The following is a 16510-nucleotide window of genomic DNA, read 5'->3' on the forward strand; positions in this document are numbered from 1 at the left end:
CTATTTCTATCTATCTCTATCTATCAATCGATTGATGCGCACGCATACACAAACCCACCCAGATATCCTGTTTAATGAGAATAAGTACTGAATATTTTCTTTGTCCATCAAAAACATGCTCTATCTCTACAATTTCTTCATTTTTGTTTTTCAATTTCAAAACAGTGTTTTCTTTTTTGGGCCAAATTGTGAAACAAAACAAAAAGTCTTTTGTAGGCTTTCAGACTTAGTTAGTCAAGACCCCCACTTTGAGGGGTTGAGACCAAGACTTGGAAGGTTTGATATCATTTCAAGACCGAGACTTAAATGAGTTGAGACCAAGTCAACACCAAGACTTTGAAAGGTTGGGATCAACTCAAAACTGTGATTTTGATTCAATGAAACCAAGTCAAGAGTGAGAGTTTCAATGGCTGACACCAAGTCAGGACCAAGACATTGAGACTAAGTCAAGACCAACACTTGAAGGGGTTGACACCAAGTTGGAGTCCTCCTCTGTTGATTGTAGACAGTTTCTTTTAATCATCAACGTTTTCATTGCTACAGACAAAATCTCCTTTTCTCAGCTATCATGGTTGTGGATGACCGCAATGCACTGATTGTTTTACGCCAGCTGACCGACTGCTGCCACCCTATCACCGACACTCTTCACTGAAAAGTCTCTGTGATATTGTCAACAGTCAATCTAAAAAACTTCATCTTCAGTATTCTTCTGACAGGCTGGATTAACTATGTCAGACTAAGCCGACACAAAGACTCGTCAGTGTGTCAGAATAATGGCATTCCACAAAGAAGGTCAAGAGCAGGATAAATTTGGTCATTTTTTATGTGCTGTGTCCTTGCTCTTTCATCAAACACTTGAAAAGGACAAGTTGAATGCTGAAGTTATTGTCCTTGCGTCACCTCTCGAACAAATCCCGAAGAAAGTTCGCTGGAGAAAAAAATGTTGACATCTGCGAGATGGAGCTGTTAAGAATTCCTCTCATGACTTTTTGTGATCAATTACTAATTTGAGGTTGGGATTGAGGATGGGTGCTTTAAACATGAGGAACAGCAAAGGGGCATTATGAGGCAACGTCTTGTAACTCCTGCAGAGAAAACCCGATGACGTTTTTCGTGCATGTCTGAACTTTTTTGGGGCGTTGAGATCAAGGCAAGACAAGACAATCTCAGGTTGAGATCAAAAACCAGACTTTGAGGAGCTGAGAATGAGCCAAGGCCAAGACTTGAAAAGTTGAGTCCAAGTCTTTGAGTGGCTGAACCCAAGACGTTTGAGTTGTTGAAAGCAGGTCCAGACTAAGAATTTGAAGGTTGGAAACCAAATCAGGACGGAGATTTTTAGGAGTTGAGATTAAGTCAAGATGAATACTTTGATGAGTTGAGAACAAAACAATGGGCAAATGACAACAACGACAAGACTAAGACCAAGATTTTGTGGAGTTGAGACCAGTGCTATCATGCACCTTTGTTGTGTCTTTGTGCTTCCATTTTAGTCCCTTAGCCTCCATCTTCGCTTTTTAGGTCGCTGTCTACCTCCAGCTGAGATGCTCACATCACATCCTAGCAAGGCAAGAAAGAGTGAAAAAACAACTAAAACAGGGTCTGCATCGCTGCGGGGCGTGAACAGAAGATTGGCCCGATACATCATAAAAGCCATGGCACTGTTTGACCCATTAAATAGCCTGTTATTAGGTTGTCTAGGCGCGTTCGACGGCAGGGTGTATACAATCTGTGTTTGATCTATCATTTTTATCTAGCGCGTCTGCCAACTGGGAGGGTGTTCCCAAAAACCTGGCCGAGGTTAAATCACACATGACCCGACACGGCAGGGAAGGCTCCATTTTGTGCTTTGCTGATGTAAAGGAAAAATCGAAGCAGTTTATAAGCTGCTACATAATGGCCATTGGACTGTGGATACGTGTCGTACGGACCAATGTCGGGGTTGGGTATTAACGTGTTCAAAAGGGAATTAAATTTAAATTGAGGATGTTTGTTTAGAGCAATGCAAGGCCAACTTTTTGCCACGAGGGCCACTGATTTTCAAAATCCACTGGTGGGGCAGGTCCTTCATAGATGAGGTTTAAAAACAATACATGCAAAAAATGTATATATATGTAAAACAGTTGGTTTTAATAATAAAATAATAAAAATATTAATTCAGTGTCATTTTTACATTTGATCAATATTGCTATCGATGTGCAGATAAAATATGTCAAATAGTTCATTTTAATCACATGACGTGAATTAATTAATTTTTTAAATTATAGTATGTATAGTTAATGTGATCCTAATGGATTAGCCAATTATGTAATCAAAATGTTCCATGTATGGCAAACATATTATTTGACTAACAGTGTTTTTATTTTATTTACAATAAATAAATCAAACCGTTATTTAATGGCATAAATTAATTAATGCACACAAGTAAATGAATACAAAATGTAAATAATTACCTCATACATCGATGAGGCAAAAAAAAAGTTTAATCAGTTAATTAATTATTACAATTACTTACAATTACTACAAAAAAGAAGGACAACTGGAACCAATTATGTTGCTAAATAATGAAAATTGAATGAAAGAATGAAATAAATGAATAAAATACACAAACAAATCTTTTTTTTTTTTTTAAATATATCAAAATAAATACAACAAATATTACAGAACTCTTTTAATGGTCTGGCCTGTATCCGTTCAACTAAGTAGGAAAGCGTATAGTCAAGCTTAGAAGATTCATGGTGTGTGTCAGTTGAAGTCTAATGTAAAAAATGACTCGTGTTGTGCCAATCGAAGCTGAATGTGCAGGAGATTGGCTTCTGCTCACTCCCGCTTGCACACCAGATTGATACCATGGCCGTTTGGTTCCCGCTTTTATTCACCTTCCCCTCACCCCCAATCTCCCGTCGGATGTTGCCCGGAGATCCCCGAAGAGCATCGAGTTGTCCCAAATGGAAAGCGATGACAGTCATCTCGCCGGAGAAATGGAGCGGCACGTCGAAGGGAAAGTGGGGAGAGCAAATTTTGAGAGATGAACGTGTCACGGGGCGACGGGAGAAGAAGAATGAGCGCCGTCTTTGAAATGATGCGCGGCGGAAACATTTTGGGGGTCTAATTGCGATCAGCTTCAAGGGCCATTACGACCAGACGCTTTGCCATTGGCTGAAGTTCCCCCATAACTTTAACACTAGCAAGTGTTGAGACCACAGAGAGGAGTTGCGACCGAGTCAAGATCAAGAAATTGAGACCAATCCAACACCAATTGAGGAGTTGAATCGAAAACAAGATGAAGATCAAGTTATCGAGACCTTGAGACCAAAACGTTGAGGTCAAGACGAAGAATTTAAAGAGCTGCAATGAGGTCGAGACTAAGACTTTGAGTAGTTGAGACCAAGACTTTGAAGGTTTCAAATATATCCAGACCAAGCCTTTAAGCGGTTGGGGCCAAGTTTAGACCAAGACTTTGAGGGATCAAGGACAAGGAAAGCCCAAGAAATTGAGACCAAGTTAAGACCAACACGTCGAGTGCTCAAGAACAAGGAAAGCTGAAGATATTGAGACCAAGTCAACACCAAGACTTTGAGGGGTTAAAACCAAGTTGAGACCAAGCCATAGAGATAAAGACTTTGAGTGGTTGAGAACAGGACTTGAGACTTCGGACCAAGTCAAGACCAAGATGTTGAGGGCAATTTCAAGTCTTCAAAGTCTTCACCTAACATGCATGTTTGTGGAAAGTGGCAGGAAACCAGTAAACCTGGAGAGAACTCACAGGAAGAACATTCTGTCCACACAAGAGCCTGGATTTGATGACCCATTTTCAGATCTCTGACTTGCGCTAACCACTTGTCCCCGTCCACCCAGTTTCACCTCGATCTGTCAAACTCGTGTCAAGAAAGTCATTTTTAATCTTCCCAGTGGCTGCTACTGAGTTGATTTTCGTGTTTGAGAACCCACAGTTGAGCCGCCCACCCTCTCACAAAAGCCGCATGACACAAGGCGACGAAGTCCACGTGTCTGTGGACTGTCCTGGTGTTTTCAAACGGGCCTCCCTGCTGAACCAGAACCACCTGCTGCTCCAAACTTGTGCTTCCAAGATTTTTGAAGCCATCTCTCACATCATCATCTGTCTTCTTCTGCTTTGTTTCATCCGTCCGTCTCTGGCAAGTAATTGGTGTCACCGTCTCTTGATGTAATATGAATGGATGGCATTGTATCTTGGTGGCGGCGGAGGGCCGGAGATGAAAAGCGCCCAGAGTGAACGGCGGCGAGCAGGAGGGTGAGGGGAAAAAAAATAATCAAAGGCCCGCTAACCTGCAGCTGGACGGAACGAGGTGGAGATTTTACCAGTGCGGGAATTACAGTGAGAGCTCAGGAGAAAGAGGCGCGTAATGGCGGTATTGTGCCTCCACGGCAACATGGAAAAGAATGGATGACCTGCTGTGTGAGAGTGGGAGAAAGATGAAGGGGAAGCTGGGACCACTCATCATCATCCTCGTCATCCATGTTGTTTTTCAACCTTGAAGTTTGACACTTGGACCACTGATGACTGCTACTGCAAAAGTCTTTGTTACCTGCGCACAGGAGGTTACTGGTTATTTATTTGTTTGAAACCTTAGCCCAGGTTTCAAGAACTGACTTGAATCCGTCATTGTCTTCAAACAATAAAACTGGTCAACACATTTTTTAATCGGAGATGCAAGTCAATTTTGTTTGTTTTTGTGCTTATATTGAAAAAGGTTTTCATAATATATGAAAAATATATTTTGTAATATTTATGAATTAAAGGGTTAGGTTCAGCAACAGGCGGATTTTTTTCCCCCAAACATTAACCAATGCTGCAAAGTCTAATTTGAAACCTGAGCCTTTGCTTCACACACTAATTTGAAACTCTAGCCCCTATTTGAAACCCTTAACCTAGCCTCCAAACCCTCATTTCACACCCTAGTTTTTACTTGAAACTCAACTTTGAAACCCTTAAACCTTGTTTGGAATCACAACCGGGACTTGAAACCCCAGTTTGCAACCTAGCCCAGACTTGAAACCCTAAATTGGAAACCCACCTCGTAACCCTATCCTTGTCTTGAAACCCTAATATGAAACCCTAACCCTTGTTTGAAATCCTGAATCAATTAGAATCCCTAAACTTAGCTTCAAGCACTGGCTTGAAAACCTAGACACAGAAAAAAAATGCTGGGTAGCTGTGGGTCTTTTGCTGATTTTAACCAAGGTTGGCTTAATTATTTTCTCACAGCAGATTGGGTTGAAGATTGGATCTGGGCTATGAACTCATCATTGTTGGATCAAAATCTTGACCCAACGTGCTGGGTCAAATCCTCAACCCATTGTGCTGGTTGTCAATAAACCAGCATTGGCAGTGCTGGGTTAGCCATTTCACCCAATTTGAGGTTACTTTAAAGCCAACATTTGTAAGTGTACCTTGAAACGCTCGATGGTGACGTGTTCTTGCTCTACCAGAGGCTTTCCCCACATTCAGGCATCGCCAGCACTCTTAAGTAATAATTGGAGTAGCATAGTCGGCCACTAGTGCCTTTGACAGCTTACGTTCCCGGCACGCAATCTTCCGATGCTGTCGAGCGTGTTGCGCTTCACCGTCGAGGTTGCCGTGCTGTGTTTACACTCGGCGGCGCTCCACTTCGAACCCTCTTGATGCCCGCTCACACTCTCATCCAGCAGTGCAAACACTCTGCACAGCTGCGGCCCACTAGAGCACGCAAAGCAAACACAGGCAGTTGGGTTTGTTTTATGCGTCTGGCATATGACACAGGAATGCTTCGCTAGTAACTATGTGGATACCCTAACACTGGTTAGTTTGAAACCTAAAGTCTAATTTAAAACCCAAACCCTCACTTGAAACGAGCAAGGGTTGGAATAGAAATCCTATTTTGAAGCCCTAACCCTAGTTTGAAACTGTAAACCACGCTTGAAACCCTTAATTTGAAAACCCAATTTGAAACCCGAACCCTAATTTTGGGAAATTTAGTAATTGATCAAGGGAGGTGTAGCAATACTTTTGTCCATATAGCACATAAAAGTCAATGGCAAGAAACCCTCGCACTTGAGTTTAAGTCTTCCTCTCGTTTTAATTTTTTTCTTTCCTTTTCCAGCCATGTAGTTCCCGAGACAAACGAGCGGCGGTGTCCATGGCGCAATCTCTCCGCGTGGCCTTTTGAGAGGAAATGTCAAATCAGCGACAAGCTTGAGACGACAAGCTTGAGACAAAAGATCAAGGTAGGAAAAAAACAGCTCGCAGCCCCGCTCTCACTTGACTGTGCCCTTTGCCCGTCATTTCATCTCGCATTGATTTGTTCACTTTTCTGTGGCGACGTCACAAAAAAATAGGAAAAAAAAAACAACACCAAAAATATCCAAACCTACAAGCAATTTTAGAGCCCACTCTTCTGAAGATTTTCATTGGGCTCGTCAACATTTTCACTTGCGTCCGTTCTGCTTTGCTGGCACGTTGTTTCGTGCAAACGTGTGAGAACGGCGAGACTGCGCTGGGGCTGCTTTGCTACATCTGACACGCGCTGGCTTGAACGCGTGAGGCATTCTCCAGCAGAAATGCGCTCGCTGCCTTGCCTTGTCCGTCTTGTCGCGGTTTTTGTCCTGCTCTCCGTCCACCACGACCGACTTTCATTTCAGAGCTTTTTGAAATTCAGCCTGGAGAATAAGTCACTTTTTTCTCTCTCTCTCTCTCTCTCTCTCTGGCTGCTGAATTATGCTTTTTTGCTTCTCTCTCAAGGCCCGCTGGCCACACTTTCAACATTCTCACATGTGTCCTGCAGAGGAGGCTGAAGATGAAGATATGAGGATGATGATGATGATGGCGGTGGAGTCACTGCCACTTTGTTGTGGTTTTTCTGTCCATGTTATTTTCTTGTTAGTTTCTTTGAAGGCATTAGTAATGTATAGGCTTACTTTGCAAATGCCAGGATAGCGGTCCTAGTAAGGTTGAAGATCCGCTGCGAATTGAGACTACTCGAGCGTCGAAGATAACCTTGAATAAACACATTAGTTAATTCACGACTAATGAGGTGTGAAAAATGACCTGCAATTCTGCAACGATTCCTGCCTTTGAGAATTGTATTATCAGGTTTTTTGAAGTAAATGTAACGTAACACTTACAGAAAACCTAAAAATGACACACACTTGCACCGCCCCTGCCAAGTAAACACACGCCCACTTTCTCCAGAAGCTAGCAGTGACTGTTTGGTGGGTAGTGCGTGCTGCCACAACGGGAAGAGGCGGGGTTTTGGTGAACCGGGCATTGAGAAAAATAGCCACCAAAGTAACTTTTGGTTAGAAAAGAAATTTGATCGCCATCATGCTAAAGGTAATATCATCTTGCATATGACTCGAGTTAACTGCAGAAATCTTAAAATAGCACGATACATCGTCTTTAAGTTTCAAGATAGGACTAGGGTTCTGGTTTCAAGATAGTGTTTCAAGAAAAGGTTAGGATTTTGTGTCAGAAGTAGGGTTTCAAACAAAGGTTAGTGTTTCAAGCTAGGATTAAGGTTTCAAGACAGTATTTCAAGACACGGTTAGGTTATCAGGTAGTATTCGGATTTCAAACAAAAGTTAGGGTTTCAAGCCAGCGTTAAGTTTTCAAACAAGGGTTAGGATTTCAAGCAAAAATTTGTGTTTGAAACTAAGTTTTCAAGCCAGTATTAGGGTTTAGAATAAGGGTTAGGGTTTTAAGACAAGGTCAGGGTTTCAAGCCAGTATTCGGGTTTAGAATAAGGCTTTGGCTTTCATGTCAACACTAGGATTTAGAATCAGGATTAGGGTTTCAATGTGTTTCAAATAGCTATTCTTCTCTTCTCTTCAGCATTGATAACATTCCATGTTGTAATATCCTTGTTTTACAACGCATAGTTCTATTTGCCCTCTAGTCTTTCTACTGTTTGACTTTTCACCTTCTACTACTCTTCTCGTATTATTTGATTTCTCTAATTCTTCTATTGCTTCTAATTCATCTTTTGTCTTGGACTTCGGCTGCTCTTCGGGTCCTCTCTAAATCTATTTTCTCTTCCTTTCCTTTTATCGACTGGATTCTGTTCTTTGACTTCTGCTTTTCTTCATTCTTTGTCTTTGGCGTCACCTTGGGTTGTTTGCTTTTTTTAAAGTGAAATTAAAATGAACATGTTAATCCATCGAACCATTTTTTTTCAAGTTAATATCGTGACCCGCGAACAGCAAAGCGCCTCATCAACACGCCGTCGAGGCGCGATAACGAGGCTTAGCGCGTTAGCCGGCGGCGACAGCTGCCGCTCACCTGCAAGAAAACAAACGGCTGTGAACTGTGGCTCCGCTAATTGCTACAAGGTCAATTAGGCGCACGTAAAACGTCATGTCATCTACAACGGATGCACTTTTGCACCTGCCATGTTCAACACCTCCGCGCTCGTAATCTTGCCAGGAGATTTTTTTTGTTCTCCAGCTACTCTAATTGCGCTACGTTGTCACTCTTCAGACATGTTGACTTGACGTCTGCTGGCAACAGCATCAGGAATTAGCTACGCTTTCTCCGTAAAAGCATGGAGAATTCCTCTTATTTTTGGAATGCAAAGTCAGTTGATGTTCAGTACATGATGCGGTATGCTTTGGAATCAACCCTATGGATTTTGAGAAGATGGATGATGATTAGATTACAGTATTTTGAAATGTGTTTTGCTTTGGAATTAAAGAACCCTATTCATTTTAAAGATGTTTGATGAGTAATTGTCCACAAAATGATGTGGTATGCTTTGGAAAATTATAGTTGGCTGGGTGGATTTTTGACTGATTATTGGTTATGCTTTGGAAAACAAGGACACTATTGATTTTGAAAATATGGATGATGGCTATTTGACACGTGGCATGCTTTAGAAAAGAAGAACCCCATTGATCTTGTAATGATGGATGATAGACATGTAGTATGCTTTGGAAGAAAACAGTGGTTGAAAGGCTAAATATTTGACATATATGATGTGGTATGCTTTGGAAAACGATGGATATTTGATGCACGATGTGTTATACAAAAGTAGAAGTAATTGTGACAAATGGTGTGGTATGTTTTTGAAGACAATAGGTGGATGTTTGAAGTGTATTTGGAAAACAAATGTATGGACATTTTGCTTTGGAAAACAATAGATGGATGGATAAATTGACAAGGTGTGGTATGTTTTTGAAAATAATAGATTGTAAATTTGAAAAATGGTGTGGTATGTTTTGGAAAACAAAAACCCTAGCCCACAATTAATTCTGAATCATACAGGATGTCAGACGGCAGAAAAAAAAAGTAAAGCAAGTGAGATGTCGCACATTTAAAATGTGTGAAAGTGTGAAAAAGTTTGGTTTAGTCGGGGGGGCACATTACAACATAGGTTTGTTGCGTGCGCGCTTGTGTGATGTGATGACACGCCGCTTACTTGCCAGTCGCCCGTGGAAACACCTTCATGTCATCCAGTCTAATGCAACTTTTTATGCCCTGGAGTTGAAGTTGAAGCAAAGTTCACGACTCGACAAAAAACAAACAAACAGGGACCTGCAAGCGATGGAGCTTGTTGCGAATTTTAAGCATGCTTCCCCTTTGAATGATGTCAGTCATAGATTTTTATTTTTTTATGTGTTTTATTTGACTTTTTTCTTACAAAAACAATTGCCCTGGTCAACCAGAGAACACACAAAATTCATACAGAAAAAAAAAACAAAACTGTACAGTCACTTTCGTCATGTGCCCTAAACACGTTATCTACAACAACCGTGGGGAGGTATGACCCACGGATCGAACCGTTGGCGTTCTGACATTTGAGACGATTGGGCTAGCTAGCTCGGTGGCGACGCATACGAGATTAAAAACGAAGAAATGTGACTTTTATTTTTTTAAAACACAATGAATGCTAAACGACTATGAAGGTCACTGAGAGGTATATGGCGGGTCAACCAATTTCGATGGCATGCACGTCTCACAGCCGTCTCTACTCCATATGCAGATTTGAATTTGTAAATAAATATACATTATAAGCTACCTCCAGCTGCCAAGATTGTCCCTTCAAACTAAGGTGAGCATCCTAAATCAACCACGAGAGCCACAAATTGGGGTCAGTTCTGACCCACTTTGCTGTTTGCACGTGGCTGAGAATTTGTAGTTATCGCAACTTCTTTTTGTATGATATCGTGCTGATAAGTAAAAAAAAGAAGAAAAAAAAACGGCAGGCTGTGAGCATTTGTAATTAGTTTATGTGTTTCTCGCAAATACTGCGTAAAACAACAAGTAAGCTCTTTTGCTAGCCTTAAACCTTGATTCGTACCTAATGATAGAAAGGGACCTTGTTTCAAAGTTCCAAAAGACACGCAATGAACCCGTTTACTGGGTGGTGTGAGAATACAAGAACAAAATCCAGGAACTTTCCCGACACATCTCGTTTGGTCATGCGGCACAAGATGGCACACTCACTTAGTGCCGTACTTATTGTTTTTTATTGACTTACTCTGTATTTATGAAGCACACGTGTTTTTCATAGCATTATTTCCTATAATGATGACAGTACGTAGTTAGGTTAAGCTAATGATCGCCAATGGTGGGTTCTGAGCAAATTCAGTTTCCGTCGGCACGGCCCGAGGAACAGAACTCAAGACCCCGTGCATACAAGCAGATGGACCTTTCTGAGTGCTTGAAATGATAAAACCAGGTCAATCTTTTAGTGAATGTGATTACATGTGAACATGTCCTGCTCTGACTGTAGTTTCTGAGAGTCAATTCAAATCTCCAGTCATCCCTCCATGTGCCGTCACCTTCAATGACGAAACATTTTGTTTGTAGTCAAGTCGAAGTCAATTAATTGATGCAATGTTGATTTGTGAACTTTTATGGTGAATAAAGTTCTTGTTGGTACATATTTGCACTATTAGAAATAACATTTTGGCGACAAAGATGGAGTCTTACTTCATGTCACGGTCCTCATTCCGCATCGCCAGGTATGAAGTATCACTGGTAGCTTATACATCTTTTCGGACATTAAGCTAGCAAGGCTAACCGCTACCGCCAGCCTTCTTATTTTTGTAATCTCCAACCCATACAGATGTATGATGACGGCGCTACCTTGTTTGCCAGACATTTCAGTTCCACTAAGTGTTTTAGTCTGGCGACGGCTAGGTCAAAGGTCTTTTGTAAATTGTCCAATCGGAAGACGAGATGCAAAAAATACTTGATTCGCGATTAGTTGACTTGAAGCACTAAACGTCAATGCGCAGTAGTTAAGTCGACTCGAGTAATTGGTTTAACCCCTGAACTGTTCTATTTTCTTAACTTGATTTGTGTATCTTATACACATCAACGATTTTTGTCAAGCTTCAAGTCCATTCCGTGTTGATTTGCTACTTTGCTAGCTAGATGTCGTAGCTAAAGCGCATACAAATGCTCACAGCCTTTAGTGGAATTTTAAAGGTCTGCAGGAGCCAACGTCGTATCCGAAAACACATCATCGGGTGACGTATATAAAAGGTGGGGCGGGGTGTGGGATAATACAGAATCTAAACGGACTCACGGACACTAAATGCGGACATTGACTGACGGACGGACGGTTTGTGGTTAGCACTGGTGAAGACGATCAACACACACGCACAGAAAAAAAAAAACAATCGGAAAGCTTTTTTTACTCTAAAAAAGTGAGCATTGTGCATAGTTCGTCGTGTGGTAACCCCTGGTCAGGTACCTAACTTGCTGTGACAACACGGAAGGGAAGTGCAATCATGTACAATTGTGTCGCACTGAACACCATTGACACTTTCTCCCAGTGGGACTATCACAACAATAATTTTTTTTTAAACACATTAAAACCCAACACATTTAATCCTCCTCGCTCTGTAATTAAATACCGGGCCTCTTTATTTTTAATGAAGTCCTACTGATACTTGTTTTTTTTACTCATATCTCGCCGACCCAGACCACCGTGTTGCCCCTCGTGACGTCTGACACCTCGCAGTGCGGCGTTCTCTGTTTGCCGTTCAGAATGAAGAGGGACTCGGCCGACGGCGTCAACAGGTACTGTCCGAACGGGCCGCTGGAGACCACCACCCGGTAGGGCGCCCCCCACGGCCAACTCCGAGGGCCCAACGGCTCCTTGAGGCCCCGGATGACCTCGGTGTGTCCTGAGGACAGGTCGGTGAAGAGCAGGTCCGCGGTGGAGTCCGAGGCAGCCACCGCCACGTATCTGTTGGACGCGGCGAAGGATGGCTGGAAGACCAGGTCCGAGGCGGCGACGGGGTCCTCCGCTTCCTGTCGGAGTCGCATCTCCCCCTGGAAGGAGACCGTTTGCACCGCCAGCCGGGCGGCGCCGCCGCCGGGCGTCACGATGTAGCGGCCGTCAGGTGACACGAAAGCCCGGCCGGTGAGGTCACGGTTGTGCCCCACCACCGCGTCCGTCACGGCGTCCACCAGGAGCTGGGCTTTTCCAGCCCGGCACTGGACGAAGTAGACGCCGCTCAGATGCGTGTAGGCCATGCTGGCCGGAACGCAGCTGTAGTCCTTCAGGCTGATGGTCTTGACGCGCCGGAAGGTCTCCAGGTCCACCTTGTGCAACGCCGGCTCGTCTTGGAGGAAGACGAAGGCGAACCTTGGCGGACAGAGTTCACACTGGAAGGTTAATGGCCTGCCCGGCGACTGGTTGGCGGTGATTAATACGTGTCATTAGCTTTCTCATTTATGTGGAGGGCTTTGGGCTTTTACCTCACGTGAGTGATGATGAGATTGGTCGGTGGGATGAAGAAGTCGCTGACCCGCTGGAAGGAGGTTCGGATGGCGTGATGGACTTCACCCACACTGGCTTGAGGGATTACCTGGGTGGGGACCGGGAAAATGCATGTACTCTGTTAATTATAACCTCATATACAGTAATCTTATCTGTGGCTGGGGGGCAGTTGCGTAAGGCAGATGATGTCTGTGTGTATATATATCTATATATATATATATATATATATAGATATATATACACGTATGACCGTGCCTAGTGATGAATAGGTTGACAGCTTAGTGAATATGCAGATTTTTTTTTTTCAAAATCTTTTGGTGTGACAAAGAAACAAACAGAAGCTATCTTACACTACCGCTAAATTGCCTTTATAAGATGAACTGATCATATTTTTTTTCCGTCAAAATTTAAACCTTGAAATATTTACCGCAAGACAAACTACGAGGCAGCATTTATAGGAGAATAATGGACAGTACAATCATTTTGGTTGTAAAATAGTTTGTTTCTTTTAGATTTCAAATACCAGTAACGGCAAACAAAGAGTTTCATTGTTCACGCTTCTTTTGTCCCTGATTTTCTTCTTTGTATGTACTGCTATGTATTTTCACACACGTCCACCTCATCACTTCCTACCTGCGAGATAAGCAAGTGGCGCCCCCAGGTGACATCCTCGTCCGTCTTGGCGGCGATAAACATCGTTAAGGTCTGCAACACCGGCGCATGAAATTCGACCCCGCATTGCTTTCCCCTGATAACGCGTCTCATCCCGAGATGCTTGTCTTGGAACGTGCCGTGCAAAAGAAGCTTCATCTTTCACTTCACCTGCCACCCAGTCAGCACTTTTTAAATAATTTTATTCAAGTACGGCGAGGAAGTACCTGATGCAACATCTTTGTCCTTGATACAATGTACCATTTACTCCATATTATCCGCTGGTTTTTCTTTACTCAGCTGCAGCGTATGGCACATCAAGACTTTTACTGGGTGTCAATTTCATTTGTGAAAATATTAATTTCTACAAATAAAACCAGTAAACGGTTTTTGTGGTGTTTATTTACTCAATAGTGAGAGAGTAATTTGCATCAATCAGGACTAAGTCTATTGTGGGGAGGCTTTTATTTGCTTGAATACATTTTCTTCAGTACCGGTAATATGAAATAATATCATGTGGTATTTTGTATTTTTTCCATGAATAAAGATCACATTTCCCCATATATCTGACTTTTATTTATATTGGAGGCATCCATTGGATATGCGACATTTATTCATGTAACAGACAATGATTAATTGAGGGTTTAATCAAGTGAGGCCACTGTGTGACAATTGAAAAATGTTTTGGTAGCAAAAAAAAAAAAAAAGTATCTTCTATATGTAATAGTATAAATTTAGTTTAAAAATACATTTTTAAAAATAAAGCCAACCCTTAATAAACATCTGAGTAATAAGTATTGCCCTAGTTTTCAGTTTGTTTTTTTGCGACAACTTCTACCATAAACTAAATAGTTTTGATTTTGGACCACCCTGCCACTGCTACTTTTAGACTTTTTTTTTTTTTTTTTTTTTACAAGAACAAGGCTCCAAACGCACTGCAGAATCTCGCCGTCGCCCAGCAGGGGGGATTCCATTCTCTCTGCGCTTGCTCTGAACGAACTGATAAATAATAAAAACACACACAGAAAACCGCCCCCTCTCTTACCTTCCTTTTTCTTTTCAACAAAGTCTCAGCAGCGCTCAAGACGACCGAGCAGAAAACGCAGGAGGTGACGGGATACAATGGCGGGAGTTAATACAGTTCCGCCGGATATTATCACGAGGCCGATATTATCCCATTGTTGCGATTTCATCCCGGCCTTTCATCTGAGTCGCTTGCTAGCATCTCTCGTTTGCCTCGAAACATCAGAGCGGCTCAAAACAGATGGAAATCATCTCTAATCTTTTTTTAAAACAGCACTAATGAAGTTGATGGTTAAAATGGGACTGAATCGCTAGCTGCTCTTCACTCTGACTAGCATCTCGCTTTGCATCAAAACAGAGGAAGATCTTCTCTACAACGGTCAGTTTAAAATAACAAATAATAGAATACTCCAAGAGGTTTGTGTTTCGAATGTGACTGACTCGGTAGCTTTTGTTCACTTGCTCGCTAGCATCTAGGTTCGACGTCAAAACATCAGAGTAAATGAAAATCTTCAGAATTGTTAAAAAAACAAACAAACAAACAGACCTCTATAGCACCAGCACTATAGAAGTTGATGGTTACCATATTAGTGACTTGCTAGCTGGTCTTCACTTAAAAAAACTAAACAAATAAAATAAAAAAAAACAGTACTCAGAAGTTGCTGGTGAAATTGTGACTGCCTCCAAGTTGCACTAAAGTTTCTCACTCGCATCTCTATTTCATGTCAAACCAAAGTTGAAAATCCTCTCTAGAATTGTCAATTTGGAAAAGAAAATCAGCACACCAGAACTCATTCTCTTGTTAGCACATCTCTTTTCTGTCAAAAGATCAGAACATCCGAAAAGAGGGAAATCCTTTCAAAAGCTGTCAATTTTATTAAACAGTCCTCCAGAAAAAGATGGTTAAGATGTTCACAAAAACGGGCGCGTGATTGTTATGCAAAGCCACTCTCTGCTTTGCTTTTCTTTAATTACACGCAGAGGAATTGTTTTGTCGTAAAAAACAAAAAAAAAAAAAAACAATTGTACGCCTCATTTGAGACCCTAAGCGCTGAGTTCTAAACAACAACAGTGCGTAAGTAAACAATGAAAATATGTAATTATGCAGTCTGATGGCGGATCGGTCCAAATTTGGATCTAAATAGAACCATGAAGAGAACCGAGGGACATTTTTAAGCCTTTCAGTCGTCTTTGTTTTCAAACCATTTTGGCTCTGTTGAATGAATATACTGGGAGTGTAAATTGCCAGTGGATATTCACTATTATGTCTCTATTTTGATGGCCGTTTTTGGGAAGGTGACAGATGAGTGCCAAATGGACTTCTAGAGGACTTCTCAAGGATTAAGTGTCAAATGAAAAGAGAAGCATGAGAAAAGTGACCGTAGCTTTAACGTGTTGATCTGAATACAAAAAGAGGCGAAGCTCCTCAAAAGAGTCATCAATTTGGTGGGGGAGTATCACCCCTCAGCGAGGCGTCGTAACCATGCAGACGGCCGTAAACACGATGACTTGCCGCAGTTATAATTGCATCTTTGCCTCCGGCGGGACCAAGCGCTGCCGTAAACATGTTTGTGACTATTATACATATAACAACGGCGTCCCCCTCCCGGCCCATTTCCCGCATGTCCCTGAACCTCGGAGGATTACCTCCACCGCTGCAGTCGACTGCAGAGTTTCATTTGTCACTCATCCCCCCAAGTGTACAAGGTTCAAATTTGGTGGAAGTCGGACAAAATCTTTAGGAGGAATATTTCTTTAAAGACTTTAAAATGGCTGCTTCAAACCAACTGGCATCAGGGACTGAGTTTTCAAAACATTTTTGTGCTTTATTGGCGAGTCAGCGAACCTCGCCGCCATGCTCCGCCAACACGCAGCCCCTTGGAAGCCAAAATCATACTAAAATTGCAGCTTCCAACCATAATGTCATATTCCTATGGGCATAGATTCTTGAGAATATTTTGTGTCTACTCATTGGAGAAATGCCTACCAAATTTCACAAGTAAAACTAGCTTTGGGCACTCAATGAAAAAATATTCAAGTTTTTTGGCAAGTCAGATCTGCTTTAAACCTTAATGGCAGACTTCCTG

At 42.1% G+C, this 16510-nt stretch overlaps 1 protein-coding gene and 1 long non-coding RNA gene across 3 annotated transcripts in view; one reads left to right on the plus strand and one right to left on the minus strand.

The window, feature by feature from the left end:
• Nucleotides 1-13884, plus strand: part of LOC147133104 (uncharacterized) — a 34145-nt gene extending 20261 nt beyond the window's left edge. For both annotated transcript variants that reach the window (XR_015081827.1, XR_015081826.1), the window contains 2 exons: nt 6120-6243; nt 11946-13884. This is a non-coding gene — a long non-coding RNA (uncharacterized LOC147133104). The remainder of the gene's footprint in view (nt 1-6119; nt 6244-11945) is intronic.
• Nucleotides 9611-16510, minus strand: part of fstl4 (follistatin-like 4) — a 98125-nt gene continuing 91225 nt past the window's right edge. Inside the window, exons 15-16 of the mRNA XM_086012272.1 lie at nt 12728-12837; nt 9611-12614 (exon numbers count right to left, since the gene is read on the minus strand). Of these exons, the coding sequence (XP_085868398.1) occupies nt 11927-12614; nt 12728-12837 (798 nt within the window). The 3' untranslated portion in view covers nt 9611-11926. The remainder of the gene's footprint in view (nt 12615-12727; nt 12838-16510) is intronic.

The sequence above is a fragment of the Filicampus tigris genome, chromosome 17 (genome assembly GCF_054856515.1).
Source record: "Filicampus tigris isolate MCC_2025a chromosome 17, RoL_Ftig_1.0, whole genome shotgun sequence".
In the NCBI taxonomy this organism is placed as follows: Eukaryota; Metazoa; Chordata; class Actinopteri; order Syngnathiformes; family Syngnathidae; genus Filicampus; species Filicampus tigris.